We start from the raw sequence: 15,464 nt of genomic DNA, 5'->3' as shown, positions 1-15,464 counted from the left end.
TGCAGGAGTGAAGACTGCTCTGGATGATAGAGAACACAACTACGTCCTTCAGGTGACTGATCATATGCTTCACACATGGCATTAGTAATGCAGGACCAAGGCTTCAGGCCTCTTAACTTCCCTGGAAAACCCTTGGCAAATAGCTCAAATAGGTAAAACACTGGAGGCACTACCATTGATCAGGAAATATTGTTTCATTGCTTCCAGTTCTGTTATTGGAGTAAAATGTCTTCTCTAAGACAGCATCTTTCTACTGCTTATAACCTTTCTAATAGTCTTCCTAGAATCAGAAGTAAAAGCAATATTTTTCTTACTGTGCCCTGAAATAATGTCTCTTTTTTTTCCCCAAATGTAGCATTGTGAATAAAACCTCAGTGCTCTTTTTATTGATATTTATAATATAAAATCATACTCAGTGTCCAATAGTATAGGAATTGTAATATAGTTACAGAACATAGGCAGGTGAAACACTGTAACATTATAATAGCATTTTCTGGTAGAGAAAAAGTGCAAAGAGTGTTTCTACCATCTGGAAGAACACTTGAGATTTGGACCTTGATACATCTCAATACTGTTTCATTGATTTCCTAACATTTTTGTTTAATGGGTTTGGAATTATTAGATAACTCTAACTTCTATAGGGTTAAGCATGGTTTACTGTTAATTTGTGCTGTTAACCTGTGACTGAAACTTGAAGAAGCCCTTTTTTTTTTTTCATGATCAAGAAAATAGTTTTCTTTTGTTCTCTGACCCAACACAGTCAATGTGAATTACTCATTACAGCACTGGTATCTCTTCCACCCTCAACTGTCCTTCTCTTACTGAAAGAACTTAATCCCCAACAGGAGGAATGCAGGTTCCCTGCAGGATGTTAAAGCAGGTTTCCTCCTCTGTCGGGTGAACCTACACGGATTAATGAGTTTTAAAAGAGAAGCAAGGGGTTTGAGTAGAGTTTAGTCAGTATTTTCCCATAACTGCAGTTGAGAAGTGACTGAGATAAGAGAGGAGGAAGAGGCAGGGACAGGGGTGGATTCCCTCCTCTGAAGGGAAGCCCCTGCTCAGAAAACAGGTGACAAAGCCCTATATTTTGGTGAGTGTGATCTCTCCTATGCCTTGAAGCAGTCAGAGGTCTCAAGGAAAGAATTACAATTAATTATGCAATTTGTGTCATTGTTGGCAATGGCAGAGGTATAGAAACAGCAAACTGAATTAAACACGTGATCCCAAATGGCATTATTTTACATATTGAGACCCCAAATATTTTCCATACTGACACCCACAGCCTTTTCATGAGGATGCTGTCCAAAGGAATGAAGTTGCTCCCCACAGCATCCGTACAGTTCAGATCCCACTTTCACTCTCTCCTCTCCAAATTTGTATCTGCTGGCACTTCATTGGTTTTGGGCAAAACAAATACAATTCAGGGGGAAGGAAGGAGGAGGACAAAACTGTTGCAGCTGTTATTTGATGGTAGATTTTTTTTTTAACAAGGAAGTGACAAGAAAGGGGGAGGCCTTTGAGCTGTCATGGTTTCTCTTCACCAAAGAGAATTCTCATTTGAGATGAGATATGAAGGGGTGGAAGATTCCATGCATAAACAGGTATCAGGTGAGCTTTGGTCATCAGCTGCCATAGGGTCTGAAGCTTCCTCACCACGAATGAGCATCCTATAAAAGCTGTTCAGTCCTGGAAATGGGAGACATTTCTTTGCCTGCTTTTGGGAGTGTGAAACAAGAAATAGCACAATTAGAAAATGCACTACAGGAAAAAAGCTTCAGCAACCCTACAGATCACCTATTTTGAAGCCAGACAGTTATGGATAATGGAAGTCAGCCTCAGAAAAAGAAATTTTCTAGGGAAAAGACACTTAGATGCAGTCATTGTTTAACATACACATTTTCTCTCCTGTATGTAGTGCATGAGAAAAAAATGATTCTGAAAAAGAGAAGCCAAAGGAATTTAGAATAAAATCAGCTCTCTCTGAATTAAAGAATGAACTTCCATTATTCAATAAAAATTTGAAAAGACCGAGAAGCTTATTGGACTAAATTAAATGAGGAGCTCACCACATTGTAGATGACTCATCCTAATTCAAGAAATTTACAACAGTGTAGAAGAAAACAGATGGTGCAAAGAATCCTCTGTACAAAACACAGATCAGTGCTGAGCTCCAGAGCCAGAAATCACCCTTCAGCCTAGGACCAATGGCAAGAAAATGCTGCCCTTAAAGTGATTAAAACCCATGCTGCTCTTCTAAGCATTTATTTTTTGAAATGTTTTCACTGGGTAACCATATTAGAGTTCTTCTGCAGCTACTGGATTTGAAACAACTAATTAAAAGAACTTCTCATTGATTCATAGGGACATTAGAGCAGCCTTTAGGAATGGGAAAATAGGATTTACCTATCTTACAATCTTCTGGTTAAAAAGAGTTTTAACAACATGTGGATAGGATCTCTAAGGTCTAATTGACTTCTGCTCTGGTGAGCAACAGTTATAAGGAGCTGAAATTTCTCCATAGAACTGAGTGCTCTTTAGTAGCACTTCACAACAAAAGAAATAGAAACTCAGCTAGCTGTGCTTTTAATTACTTGGGGTTTTTTGTCTGTTTCTTCATACAATAAATTTCTGACTGGAATCCTATCTGGCAAACACAGGATCATCCTTTTCTGCACATACAGGAAATGGTCAGTGGTGATTCTTCAGTGCCTTTTTGTTAAAAACCACACTTTTTTTTTTTTTTTTTTTTTTTTACTTGATGAAAACACAAATACACTTTTTATATTCACAGCTTTATGTGCACATCTCTGCATTTGAATTTAGATGATTCAGTGCCGGCACAGTGCCACAGGTGTGATGTGAGCCTTGCTGTATGGGCTTGCTGGTTTCAAGTGCAGGTCAAGCACAAGTGGTTTAGGGGAGATCTAAAGTAATTTTGTTCCATTAATTTCTGACTGAGTTCTTTCCCAGGAAATTATATACTGAATTATACAATATACTTAATATTTATATACTTAATATACTGAAGTTTTGGGAGGATCTTCCAATGCACCAGGACTGTGCTTTTGAAATGCACTTCGTCAAATGGAAGAATTACTGTGTTGAGCTCAGGCTGAAAACATGCATGAATTGCTGTATAAATTTAGAAGTTAGAACACAAAGAAAAATCACCATCATGCAGTACATATGAAAAGCTTGTAAAGTTTAGGCTACAATTTGAAGACGTGTTTTATCAACAGTGTCTCTTTTATGAGCCTAAAAGAGACAAGAATATCATTTTATCTACAGCTTAACCTGGTGTTTTCTGTCATCAATCTTAATAATTTTGCAAATATTGGGTTGTCTGACCAGTGAACTCCCAGATGCTGTGGGATGAAGCTGCAGTGTGCTGGGAAGGTGGCCCAGCTGATGCTCATCACCTCTAAGCAGGCACACAGGGGGTACCAGATGTATCTGACAGGTTTCTATAGCTCCCTCAGACCCACTTGTAAATCACAGCTCAATGCCAGTGAACGACTTAAAATAATAAATAGTAAAACTATTTATGTGAGCAGTGCCTTCCTTGGCCTTTGATCAGTGTTTAGCAATTACAAATCCATGTTTGCTAGCTCCTGCTTTCCTTTAAACTGACTTGTCTTTATATCTTGCTTGGAGAAGCTGATTGTACCCCAGAGAAATATTGTGAGAGCTCAACTTCACCCTCAGTTTCAAGAGTAAAAATTTCATTTCAGCTGAGGGAGTAGTTATACCTGCCCAGGGATAACATTTTGGTTCAAATCCTGTGAATGCTTTTTATTTATTAGTTTGTGGTTTATTCTGTTCAGTTATTTACACTATGCTGTTTAAGGGCTTCCTGAAAACCAGGTTAATCTTTTATTCTGCATGGCAGGAATATTTTCTTTTTTTCCTCTGAAACACTTGCATCAGGCCTGTGGTTAAAGTGGCAAAGGTGTAGAAGTTTCCTGTGTAAGCTCTTACACTTTGGTAGGGTTTTTTTCTGGTGTTATGTGTTGAGTTGGGTTTTTTTTTCACATCAGAGGGGACAAAATTATTACCCCACAGAATAGTTGCCCAAAGGTAAGACTGGATGGAAGTTAATTTTCACTCTCAGATAAATGGATTATCACAGGGAAAAATGCTTATGTCTCTGTATAGAGTTTCCCTTTTTCCAAAGACAAACACATGGTCTTGTTTTCTTCAGTGTTTGTTTGCATTCTAGAATTTGTTGTTTTCATTTCTTAAGCCTCCTGAAATGTTTAAAGGAAAGAGAACTAAGGCGTGAAATTTTGTGACTAGAAGCAGATTCTCTTTTCATTTTCCTAGGGAGATTCTTTCGTTCAAAAGATAAAACCAGAAGGAATAAAAATGTGTTATTTTTAGGAGACAACTCCATGGAAACTTGGAAGAAGTTAAGTAAGATTCAGAAAAGAGATGAATGGGGGAGGGTGCGTAATAAGCTAATGTATTTTAGTGGAAAGACAAATAGTGAAATCCATGGACCACTTATGGTAGCTGGATTGTGGATCTTAGTTGTGTTCAAGACTGTTGAATGATATGACTGGGTTTGCTGTAACATTTGGGAAAGCTGCACATCAATACTATTTAAACCACATTAGTGTCTGGAGAATATTTTTACATGCTTGACCAGATTAATAAAATAAGCAAAGATCGTTTTCTAGAACAGAATCTTTGCACCATTTGAAATCATTGCATAGATAACCGTGCACCTTCTTTTCCAAAAAGGCAGAAAAACTGGTTGTTAAAATTGGTTAACCCCAGAGTGAGATAATTTGGCTCCTGGGTGCATCCATGCATGTTGGGCCCCTTCCAGAAGCTGCTTTTGCCCCCCAGTTTGCCCATACCCCAATCCCCTCCAGGGGCTCCTGAAGGAGCTGGCTCTTGGTGCACACAGACACCTCGCAGAGGGCTTGCCAGAAAAGGGATTCGTTGCATCTGTTTTGAGCTGTGTCGCTTTATTTTACCCCAAGGAGTAAACTGAACGTACATCCTAAACAGTTGAGTCATAACATTCAATGAAGATTAACCTGCATGCAGAATTTGCTGCCTCTGCAATGTGGTTCTGCTCTGGACACGGTGTCCCTGGAGCCAGCAGTGCTGCCTGCTTGGGGCAGGGCCCAGCCCAGGCGTTTTTTCTGTATTTTTGCACAAAGCCATTTTTCAGAAGCTGCTCTGCACTTCAGCAGAGGAGTTACCAGCGTGTACTTGAGCCATTCATTCCAGGTTAAATGCTTTCCCTGAGAATTGCCATCTGTCATGCTTTTCTGTCTGGAGGTCACTCCAAGTTGCCTCGGGTTGGTACCTCAGACAGGAGGTTGGAAGGATAAACCTTGTGCTTCGTCTTTAACCCTTAGTTATCCTTTTCCCTTTCAGCACCCACCTTGATAGGTATGGTAAGGAAGGACTGGGCTTCCCAAAACAGCATTGCCCTCTCCTGGCAAGAGCCGGACTTTCCCCATGGAGCAATTCTGGACTACGAGATCAAGTACTATGAGAAAGTAGGTCTCACTTACAGCATCACCCACACTCAGATCCTAAAGAGCAATGTGTTTTGTATTTTTAATAGTATTTTTAAAACGTTTTTCACTTGACCCCACGTACAATGCTGTGTATGCCAGACATTTTATTTTGTGCTGATTTTTTGTTGTTTTGCTTCTAACTTGTTAATGACTGTCTTGTTTCACACCAGAATCGAGTAGAGCAGCAGACAGATTGTACATTTACTCATCTCATAGTAACTACATTTATAAACATGGATAAATGGATCACATGCTTCAACATATTTTGATCTATGGACTGTAAAAACTTCACATTAGAGTGACACTGATGCAACAGAATTAAAGTGAATGGGAACGTGATTTCATTTTGAGGCAAAATATGTATTTATTTATTATTGCTAAATAAAGCAATAATATGTGCTTAAAGGATAGAGTGTACCAGCCTTGTTTAGAGAGTTACAAAAGGTTACAAGAGAGAGAAACTGTCGAATTTCTGTTGCTCTGTCAAAACTGGGCAATTTCACCCAGAAGAGAGCTACAACATGCATTACAAGTAAAGGTACAAGGTGTACATACAGCAGGTGTTGGCAAAGCATAATTTTGAGCATAACTCATGCTACTCCATAAGCACAAAACATATTTGGTCATTTCCAGTTGCTACAGGGCCTGGTACCAGTAAAAAATTCTGTGCTGACCAGTGCCTTCAGTCCTGAAGACGTAGGAAGATTTTGGTGTCTGTACCTTAAGCAATTCCCTGCTAAGTCAGTTCTTGCAGTTTCCCTGCCCCCATCTGAAGTCACAGTGGAACTGATGTGCATGCATGAAGGTCACAAAGAACAGAAATACAAACCAAGTCATGAAAGAAAGGATTAGGGATATTAGGCTCTGTAAATATCTGAGAATTTTATTCCTTGAATTCTCTGTTGAGATTATGCAGCCTTAATGATGCAGAAGAAAGGATAAACTGGGAAAAAAATCCAAACCATTTAAATAGGACAGCTAGAAGGAGAAGATGGATTGCTTAGAATATTTTGTAAGTCACAGCAAGGAACCCTATTTTCCTACACTCATGGAAGTCCTTCAGGTTCTGATCCATTATCATACTAAGCCCCATTATGACTTGAACTTCTTTTCTTCATTGATATTAAAGAGGTGAGTTAAATATGACAAATTGTGAGATTTTATTCAGTTGAATTGGAACAGTTCCAAAGATCTATAGCCATTCATATGGATGTTAAATTATAAATCTTAGATATGTGTTTAATAAAATCCTTTCTCAACAGATTTTGTGCCAAGACCAGTCAGTGCTGAGTGACAAGGCAAATAATTTTTGTTAGAGGTCTACTTATTCCTTAGCCTTGACCATTGTGCAGCAAGACTACATGCACAGGCTTTAAGACTCTTTGCTAGATAAAAGTTTAAACTACTCTTATCTGTTTTTACAAAAGAAAAAAAAAAAAAAAAAAAAAGAGAACAATTGTCCATGTCCACCTTTTAAAATATATAAGGAGCATCTTCTATCTATAAACTCTTTCCTCTGAGGTCAGGGGAGATAAATGCACTGCTGGCATCTACCAGTGCTGTGGCACAGGTGTAATTTGCAAGACCTCTCTTGGAGACCAGGTTCTAGATCAGAGAGATTAATAATCCAGTACTGCAAGTCAGTCTGCTTATTTACAGCATTAAATTGGAAAATCTTATTTCACACCACTTTAATAACATTTAAATCTTGCTTTAATCATATTTAAATCAAGAAGCATACATTACAACACTAGCTAAGTGTAGTGGCCAAATGAAAATGAAAATTTATATTGAGAAAGAAAAAGGGATGGTTCCTACCTCAAAGCCAGAAAATATTAATATGCACAATTAATTTAATTTAAGTTCCAGTTAATTTTTTCTTCTTCACTGTGGAGCTCTGTATATTAAAAAGCACAGTTTGTGTTATGACATGGCTAGATGTGGCCAGTGACACTGTAATCTCTCAGCCTTCCCAGGGACTCTGAAACAGGGGAATATCAGCATTCTTGTTCTCAGCAGAAGTGACAAAATAGGGATGTTGTTGCATGCTCACAGGAAATATGATAAGACTGAAATAATTTTCTACTGGATCTAGTATGAATTTATCACCAAGACATCCCTCTAACAGAGACCAAAAAATGCAGCTAAAGAAGAACATGTAAAATATGAAAAGGTCAGAAATTTTATTAATGTCTTAGGGAGTCAAGAAAAAGGCAGAAAACAGTAGTCTTAGCTACTAATAAACACATTAGGTAGAAAAATGGAACAACTTTTGCAGTCCATCTTTATCCCTTTCTAGCTGTCATTTGCATTTAATAAAGGGTTTGTTCTGATAAACAATATAAGAAATGGAATGTCTCCATCACATACAAACACTCAATTCCTCAAATTCAGCTGATTATATCAGTTGCTTTACTTCTTGAAGCTCTGAAGAATTATGCAAGATTCTAAACTTTTACAAGTATTACTGCTATTTTTTTTTAAGGTTCCTTGTTGACATTTGAGAAATTGTCAGTACATCATAGGTGAGCACATTAGGGGAGCAGCCTGCTTTTAATTATCACCAATAGCTCACAAATTCTGTGGCTCACAAATGGAAGTTGTATCTTGTCATGGGCTCCCAACGTTTTCTGGAAGACCTGTAAACTTCAGGAATCAAATAGCTGCCCAATAAACTGTAAGCACTCCACAAAATGGGGCAGTTTCCAACAACTTCATAAGGAAGACAAATTAATGATGATGAACATGGAACATAAAGATGCATCTTTGCATGCATTTCCAGAAGAAGCACAAGAAGGGAAAGAGTCTACACTGTGCCAGTTATGCAAGAAACTTATATTTATACTCTTGTAAAATACGAATTACTCACAGAGAACTATCAAAAGATCAAGTCCTCTCTGTTAAAAATATTCTTCTGAGGAAGACTACCAAGTTATAAAGAAATAAAGTAGAGAAGGAAAGTTACCCAGAGGTCTCAATAAGTTACAAATAGGGTTTCATACATTAATTTCAAAGTACAATAAAGCAGTGCAGTAATTTTTCTGCTTTAAAGTACCTTTTCCTATATGACCTTCATTTCTCCAAGGAATTGCTGTAAAACACTCAGAACTTCACGAAATATTGTCTCTAAAAATGAAAATCTTGTGCCAATAACAAAATTTCATCGTGAGCCAGTTGCACAAATTTGTAGTTTCTTATTTAGGAGCGCACTGGTACATTTTTATGTGGTTGTCTGACAAGAGGTCATTTTGTTCTGCAGCCTTTCAGCCAAAAATACAGTGAACAAAATCTGACCTAGGACACAATTGGAGAGCTGATTTGGCCTAGGAGAACAGAAATTCCTCAACATTCAGTCCAAGATTCTCCGAGTTCTGTCACAGCAAAGAGAAAGGGTTTTCCACTGTTTGAATAGTTGTGTGATATAACCAGGTAGAGAATATTATAATCCTGAAATAATTGCCTTGTTGAGGCTTGGTAGTTGAAATACCTGATTTCAGGTAGATTATGAACAGTCTGAAGTCTATGCCTTGGACAATAAGTGAGTTTTTACAGCAACACACAGAAGATCAGTTAAATGTTTGCCCTTGGAGATCTAAGACATGCTCATAAAAGCTTTTCTTCATAGACATTTTTTGGGGTCTTGAGACCCCAAACATTACAAATTTGCTAAACATTGCAAATTATCTCTGTTGATACAGGGTGTCTGCCCTATTCTGCACTCTCTCCATTATATTTTATGATCCTTTGATATCATCCATAACCACTATTTCTAAAATGAAAAAAATCTCTCGTGGGCTATATTGTCTTTCCCTTTAAAAATCAAACTCTTTTATATAATCTCAGTGCCATTGCTAATTGCAATTATTTTTTCTTCTATACTTTTAAACTTTTATTCAGACACTGACCAAAGCTTGCGCTATTTGCAGGATTCCAGGGCATCATAATCTCTTTACCTCTCATTTTATGTTTGAGGCAGATGAAGGAGTGGGGCCTTGTTAGAGCCTTGTAGTGACACTGAATCCTTCTGTAGGAATTCCCCCATGGGAAAGGGAACACAGCACACAGTGGGTATAAACCTCACCAGCTGCACTCCAGCTTGTGCAGCTGAACTGGAAAACACTTATTCCTCCCCTTTCCATCCAAACCCAGAAAGTTAATCATCAAAAATTAATGCTCCCTAAGACCTGTATTAGGCATACCAAGCTGTATTAAGGTGTTTTTTGTTCTCTCACGTGGCCCAAGCCCACCAGCTGGATTACATTTCCTGTTACACAAAAGATAATATGTAATTGGTTAAGGAAACCTGTCTGGAAGGGATTTTAATGGAATGTACCCAAGCAGTAACCCAAGGCATTGCAGTGAAATCTCTAAATTGAGAAACCAGAGAATATTTTCAGAATCGGGATTTGGAGGAGAGGGCTGATATTTCTTTGCTTTCTTGTCTTTTGATGAAATTTAAAGCCAAATACTTTTGCCAAACTACTTCATTTTGTTGGGAGACTGAATTTGCAGCTCACAGGCAGCTTTCACATAAAAAAATTAACCCACCTCCATAGGAAAGTGAGTGGACAGGATATGTAGGATGTCAGCTATTACTTTTCCTTCATCTCAGTGTTATTTAGAGTTGAATTAATAAATAGAAGTGAGAGACTATCTGAGCAGTAGAGGCAAGAGGGAAATTAGTTTTCCAATGAGATTTGAAAAAGAGATGAAGAGCTGATGAGGCAGAGAGATAGAGGAAAGTACCAGATTTAAAGAATTAGAAAGCAGCATGACCTTGTTAATTTTTCAATCAGTCTACAGCTGTCTTCACTTAACTTATACAAGAAATGATGCTCAGTCTTAAAATCTAATATTAAACCAAAGACTGCTATTTCTTTGAGTAATCATTAATATGAATTAAAATGAGACATCCTGAATTTGAGTGACAGACCTTTAGGTAGATTACATTATAGGAATAATGAGAGATTTTAAGACTCCCAGTGCATAATGTTTTGAATGACAGAATTATTTTTATAAGAATTAATATGAAAAATTATAAACACCATGAGACTCATCTCAGTTTAGAGGACACCAGATGTTCCTCTGTGTCTTCTCCAGCTAAGGAGATATTGCCTTATGATCTCACGTTAATTAACCTGACCATGCTTGAGTATGGGCTGGAATCAGCCTCAGTGAACAGGAGCCACACGTGTTCCCAATAGATAAAATGGGAACATTTCTCATAAGAAGCCACCTCATGTAGATCAGATTCAGTCCTCAGAATTTCTGGGTGGAATTTTGGAATCATGCAGTAAAATCAGTCATTTCTCTTGTAAAGCCCTCTGCCTTTCTCTGAGGTCTGCATGGAGTTCATTGACCCTCAACCTTCCTACTACTAAAACAGCCAAACCTCTCCATCCTCTCCGCCTCTTTAGTCACCACTTTGCACAGTGTTAACTAAGTTAGAAGGGACACATTTTTTTCTGATATGGCTGTTCCAACTGCCCTATTTCCTTTAAGCACCAGCTGTCACTTTTTTGGTTCAGATTTTTCTTTTATGGTAGATTTTTATATCCTGAAGAACAATGTATGCAGCAGCTCCCAGTGGCATGAGGCTGAAGGGAGCCTGGGGGCTGTGTGACATTATCCATGGGCAGAGGTGTTTGTTTGGTGCTGGTGTGGCTCTTTCTCTGGGCATATTCCTTTATTGTTGCTATCCCTGTTGCTAAATTTTAAAGTCAACATCATTGATGGGATTGGGGAAGAGGTACAGACTAACAACAGTAGGGATAAGCACCTGAGCACTTCAGGTATCTGGCCATTTATTGAGTATACACAGTATAAAACGCTGTTTGCTTCAAAAGATCAGCTGGGCAATTTTTAACTTCATGCTAATATTTTTTTTTAATAAGCAGTTTTCTTCTGTAATATTTTTCAAATTATTCAAATCATTTAAGGCATAAGTAGCAATCTGCTGCCTGCAAGTAAAATGTTTCTGATATGACTGGAATCAAGAAACGTAGGACTCGTGCAATAATACATTTTCATTACATTTTCAACAATTCTCATCAAAAGAAAAGTGCTGAGGATTTGGGATGTACAAGAGCTTTTGAGCAGTAGTTTTAGGCTGCTTTTAGTGTTTGTTCATAGCATGTCACAGGGAGGCACCAGGGCACTGATCAGCACCTCAGGCATTCTCAGCCCTTTGTAGCTCCTGGGAAACGAACCATGTCTGCTGAATGTTTTTAAAAAATAATCACTACAAATGTGCTTTGGGATATAATCATTAAAATGAAATCTCCTAGCTTATTTTAGCATAGTAACTGGTGTTAAACAAGCTTCTTAGTTTTTCTGTTCTGCTGTTATTAACCCAGTTTCCCAAGGGAAAAAAATTAAAAGCCTCAGATTCTAAAAAGAGGAAAAAAAAATAGGTCTCAGAACTGTTGAAAATGAGAGTGACTAATTACCAGACTCTCTGACCAGATATAATTTTTGCCTTGCAGGAAAGAACCTAAGGACCTTGCAGCAGCCATTATGAATGTCACCAATGTAATTACTATTAGGAGAAAAAGAAATCTGGCATCTAAATATCAATTACAGGCAGCAAAGTTTTTAACAAAGAAGTTCTAAGCTAGACCTCTATTAGATGCCTGGTTTGGCTTGTCTACTAATCATTGTTGTCAATTATTTAGAAACAGCTTCTGAACTTTTGTATTTAATAATAAAGTAGCCCATAGAGGTATTGCTGTTGTTCCTGCTGAACCAAAAACTCTCGATGAGAAGTATAATGCTGTTTAAGCAAGCCTGGTGGATTTGATACTAAAAAAAAAACCCATACTTAAGTATGCTGATCTTGTGTTCTTGCCTGTAGCCAATACCATTTTATCCAAGGAAAATTACATGTGCAGTGCTTATTACAGTAACTACTAGAGGAGCTGCACAAATGCAGAAAAAGTGTATTAATGGTTTTGTATAAGTGGTTTTCAAATGCTTTCAAGGGCATAGGCATAAGCATAGGAGGTATGCAAACTCTTACAAGACAAAAAACACAAATAGTTCCATACCTCAAATAAAGCTAGGAAAGCTAAATCCATTGATAACAAAGATTGGTTGCTAATAAAAGTAATTATTTTAATTAATTTTTTTTCTATCCACTAAAGCATAATAATAATAATAATAATAATAATAATAATAATAATAATAAATAATAATAATCTCAGGAACCAGTGTTAATCTTAAGTATGTGTTTAGGTGGGGTCAAAAATCAGAAGCAGCTGATTCATAGAGAAGAAAGTTTCAGCTAAGGACAACATTTAGATGATTTTGATGAACATACTGTAAAAAAAAGAAATGTTTTCTTGTCAGAGATAATGTATCAGTTACACAAAAGGAAGTGGTAAGGAGTTTAACATGTTTAATCCTGAATTAACACAATAGAGAATGTACTCACAAAGCATTTTATTTTTATTGTTTCTGTTATTATTAACTGCCTGCAGTGTGTTCACCTTTGAGTTTAGGTGCAGTACGTTTTAGTTGCATATGATATGATAATAGAGTTGGATTTCCCTCAGATACCTTAACAGAAATTCAGGAGTCAAACTTTGGGATTGAAAGTCTGACAGATTTTTACAAAAAAGAATGGTAGGTTTTGTGAGCAATGACCTAAATATAACAAGCATACCTGCCCTAAGATGGTCATCTAAAAGAAAGTGATTTCCTTATTTGTAAATTAAATACAATATCTACATCTCCATTTCTCTAAGACCAGTCAGAATGTTTCCTTTAGACCCTCTCAAAATACAAAGTAGCTTTAAAAATCAAAAAAATCTTCTGTGAGCCCAAACTCTTTTAAAAACTGAAGCTAGCACAGAGTTTTCCATAATATACAAATGACTTACTGTTCATAAATTGTTGATTTGCAGCCATAAAGGTGGAGTCACAGATTAAATCAAGATACGTACCTTGAGACAAGAGTTTATATCTTTGTCTAAATGAAGGAGTGTTCAATTATCATTTCATTTACAGTTTCTTCCTGCAATATTCAATGTATTCAAGAGATACCTGGAGAGGTACAAAGGTATGCATCATTTTGGAGAGTAAAACCAAAAAAAGTTCCTTTTTTTCCTCTGGCTCCTTTTTTCTGAGACTGCATTTCAGTTGTACTTTAAGCACAGAAAAGGACAGGATATTAGTTTTCCTCTTTGAATGGTCTCTTTTTTCACATTAAATGAAGCCACTGACTGTGTAATATTGGCAACATCTTTTTTATTAAGCAGCAGTGTCCCCAAAGCAGTCATTCTGGAGGAAGGGAGAAATATCCAAAGGGAAAGAGGAAGCTCTTTTAGGGAGAGCCCTTCTATCTTAATGCACTAAACCACTACTTTCCTGTTTAATAGCAGTATAATCACTTTACTATGTATTAAACAAAAGCTGTGTGTTTGGCGTGGGGATGTGGTTGTTGGAATCAAAATGAACATTAGAGGAGCTTTTAATTTAAATTAATAATTTCATCAGCCAACTTGAATTCATAAAAATTGTACCTCATTCAGTAACTCCCCTGTGGTTTTGCTAGGTTTGTACCCGAATAAACTCACAAATGTTTATTTGATTGATTGAAACAAGTAAAATCTTACAATTCTCTCTTTTTCTTTTGAGTTTTTTCATGTATTTGCATTAATAGTTTCAAAGTGCCCTTTCTTGATGTGCTTGTTGGGATGGCTGAGTTAACAACCTATTATTCTGCACTCCTTACCGAGCTCTTAATAGCTTTAGAGTCTTTTGCAGGAATTCACCTGCTGCTCATAAACACATTTATGTTGCTGTAGGAACTTCACCAGGTTGATGCATCTTGTATTTGCAATGACCTTGCACAAACTACCTGGTTTTCATGCATATACAAGTATTCATATTATATTAACAAAATTCTTTAGTGGCTAGAGCAGCTCTTTTTGAAAAGGTATTGACATCTATCTGTGAATTTTGTTAACATTTTTTCTTGTTGTTTTTGTTTTTACCACCACCAGAAATGATATTTCTGCTCAAGTTAGCTACATCAGAAATGGGCACTTCTCAAAAAAAAAAAAAACAAAAAAAACAACGAGCAAAAACTTGCTGTGTCAGTTTTGAAAGTGCAAAATCAGCTTTTTGATTTACTTGCTAGTTTGTTTACTTTGCCCTTGAAATTCATGTTCAATTAATTGGAAAAAAGATTGCTGTTTTTGCTTTACACCCCATTAACTCACCGAGGTGTTTGAAGAAAACATAAACTTGAGGAATATGCTGTGTTTATTGTTGATGTATTGCCAAGTTCTACACTACAGTCATGACACCAGAGGTGAAACCAGCCCTTCTGAGTTAGCATTACAAGATAGATGTTTGCTGTTTACCTGCAATGAGACACAAAAAGATGTTTGCATGTGCTCACAAATACACCAAAAAATGTGATATTTCAGTGACTTTTCAGCAATTATTATATGTTTCTATCTGAAGAGGCTTGCATAATGAAAAACAATACACAGTCTCTATAGAGATAAACAGGTTCCCTCTTGCCTCTGATTTATTATTTGTATTGCACTGATTAAAGCCAAACATTAGTTAGTGTCAGACTTTGTGTTTTAGGGCCAAAGTTCTTCCTCCAAAATTGATTTTTGTTGGATAGTTGAAATCTATCTTAATATTGTCAACATTATTCTATGCTTATAAATCCCAATTTTCTTTGAAAAGGGAAGTATTTGTACCAAAGACATGTATTCACAGTTAGCATATGAAAGACTTGTTACCATTTAACATTCATATGGTCTGAAATGAATCTTAATGACTTCAGTCATTTTTTTTCCAGAATAGAAAATCAGAATAGCAATCTGAATCAATTCAGTTTATAAAAGTAGATATTTTGCTTACTTAAATAAAAGTGATAGCTTTATTAATACCACTGAATTTGTTTTC

At 36.8% G+C, this 15,464-nt stretch overlaps 1 protein-coding gene across 2 annotated transcripts in view; it reads left to right on the top strand.

The window, feature by feature from the left end:
- Positions 1 to 15,464, top strand: part of EPHA6 (EPH receptor A6) — a 369,996-nt gene that overhangs the window by 247,168 nt on the left and 107,364 nt on the right. For both annotated transcript variants that reach the window (XM_053970149.1, XM_053970148.1), the window contains exon 6: positions 5,392 to 5,516. In XM_053970149.1, the coding sequence (XP_053826124.1) occupies positions 5,392 to 5,516 (125 nt within the window). The remainder of the gene's footprint in view (positions 1 to 5,391; positions 5,517 to 15,464) is intronic.

This window comes from Vidua macroura, chromosome 2, assembly GCF_024509145.1.
Source record: "Vidua macroura isolate BioBank_ID:100142 chromosome 2, ASM2450914v1, whole genome shotgun sequence".
NCBI lineage: Eukaryota > Metazoa > Chordata > Aves > Passeriformes > Viduidae > Vidua > Vidua macroura.
The sequence above is the reverse complement of the archived record's forward strand: the minus strand, read 5'-3'. Positions and strand labels throughout refer to the sequence as shown.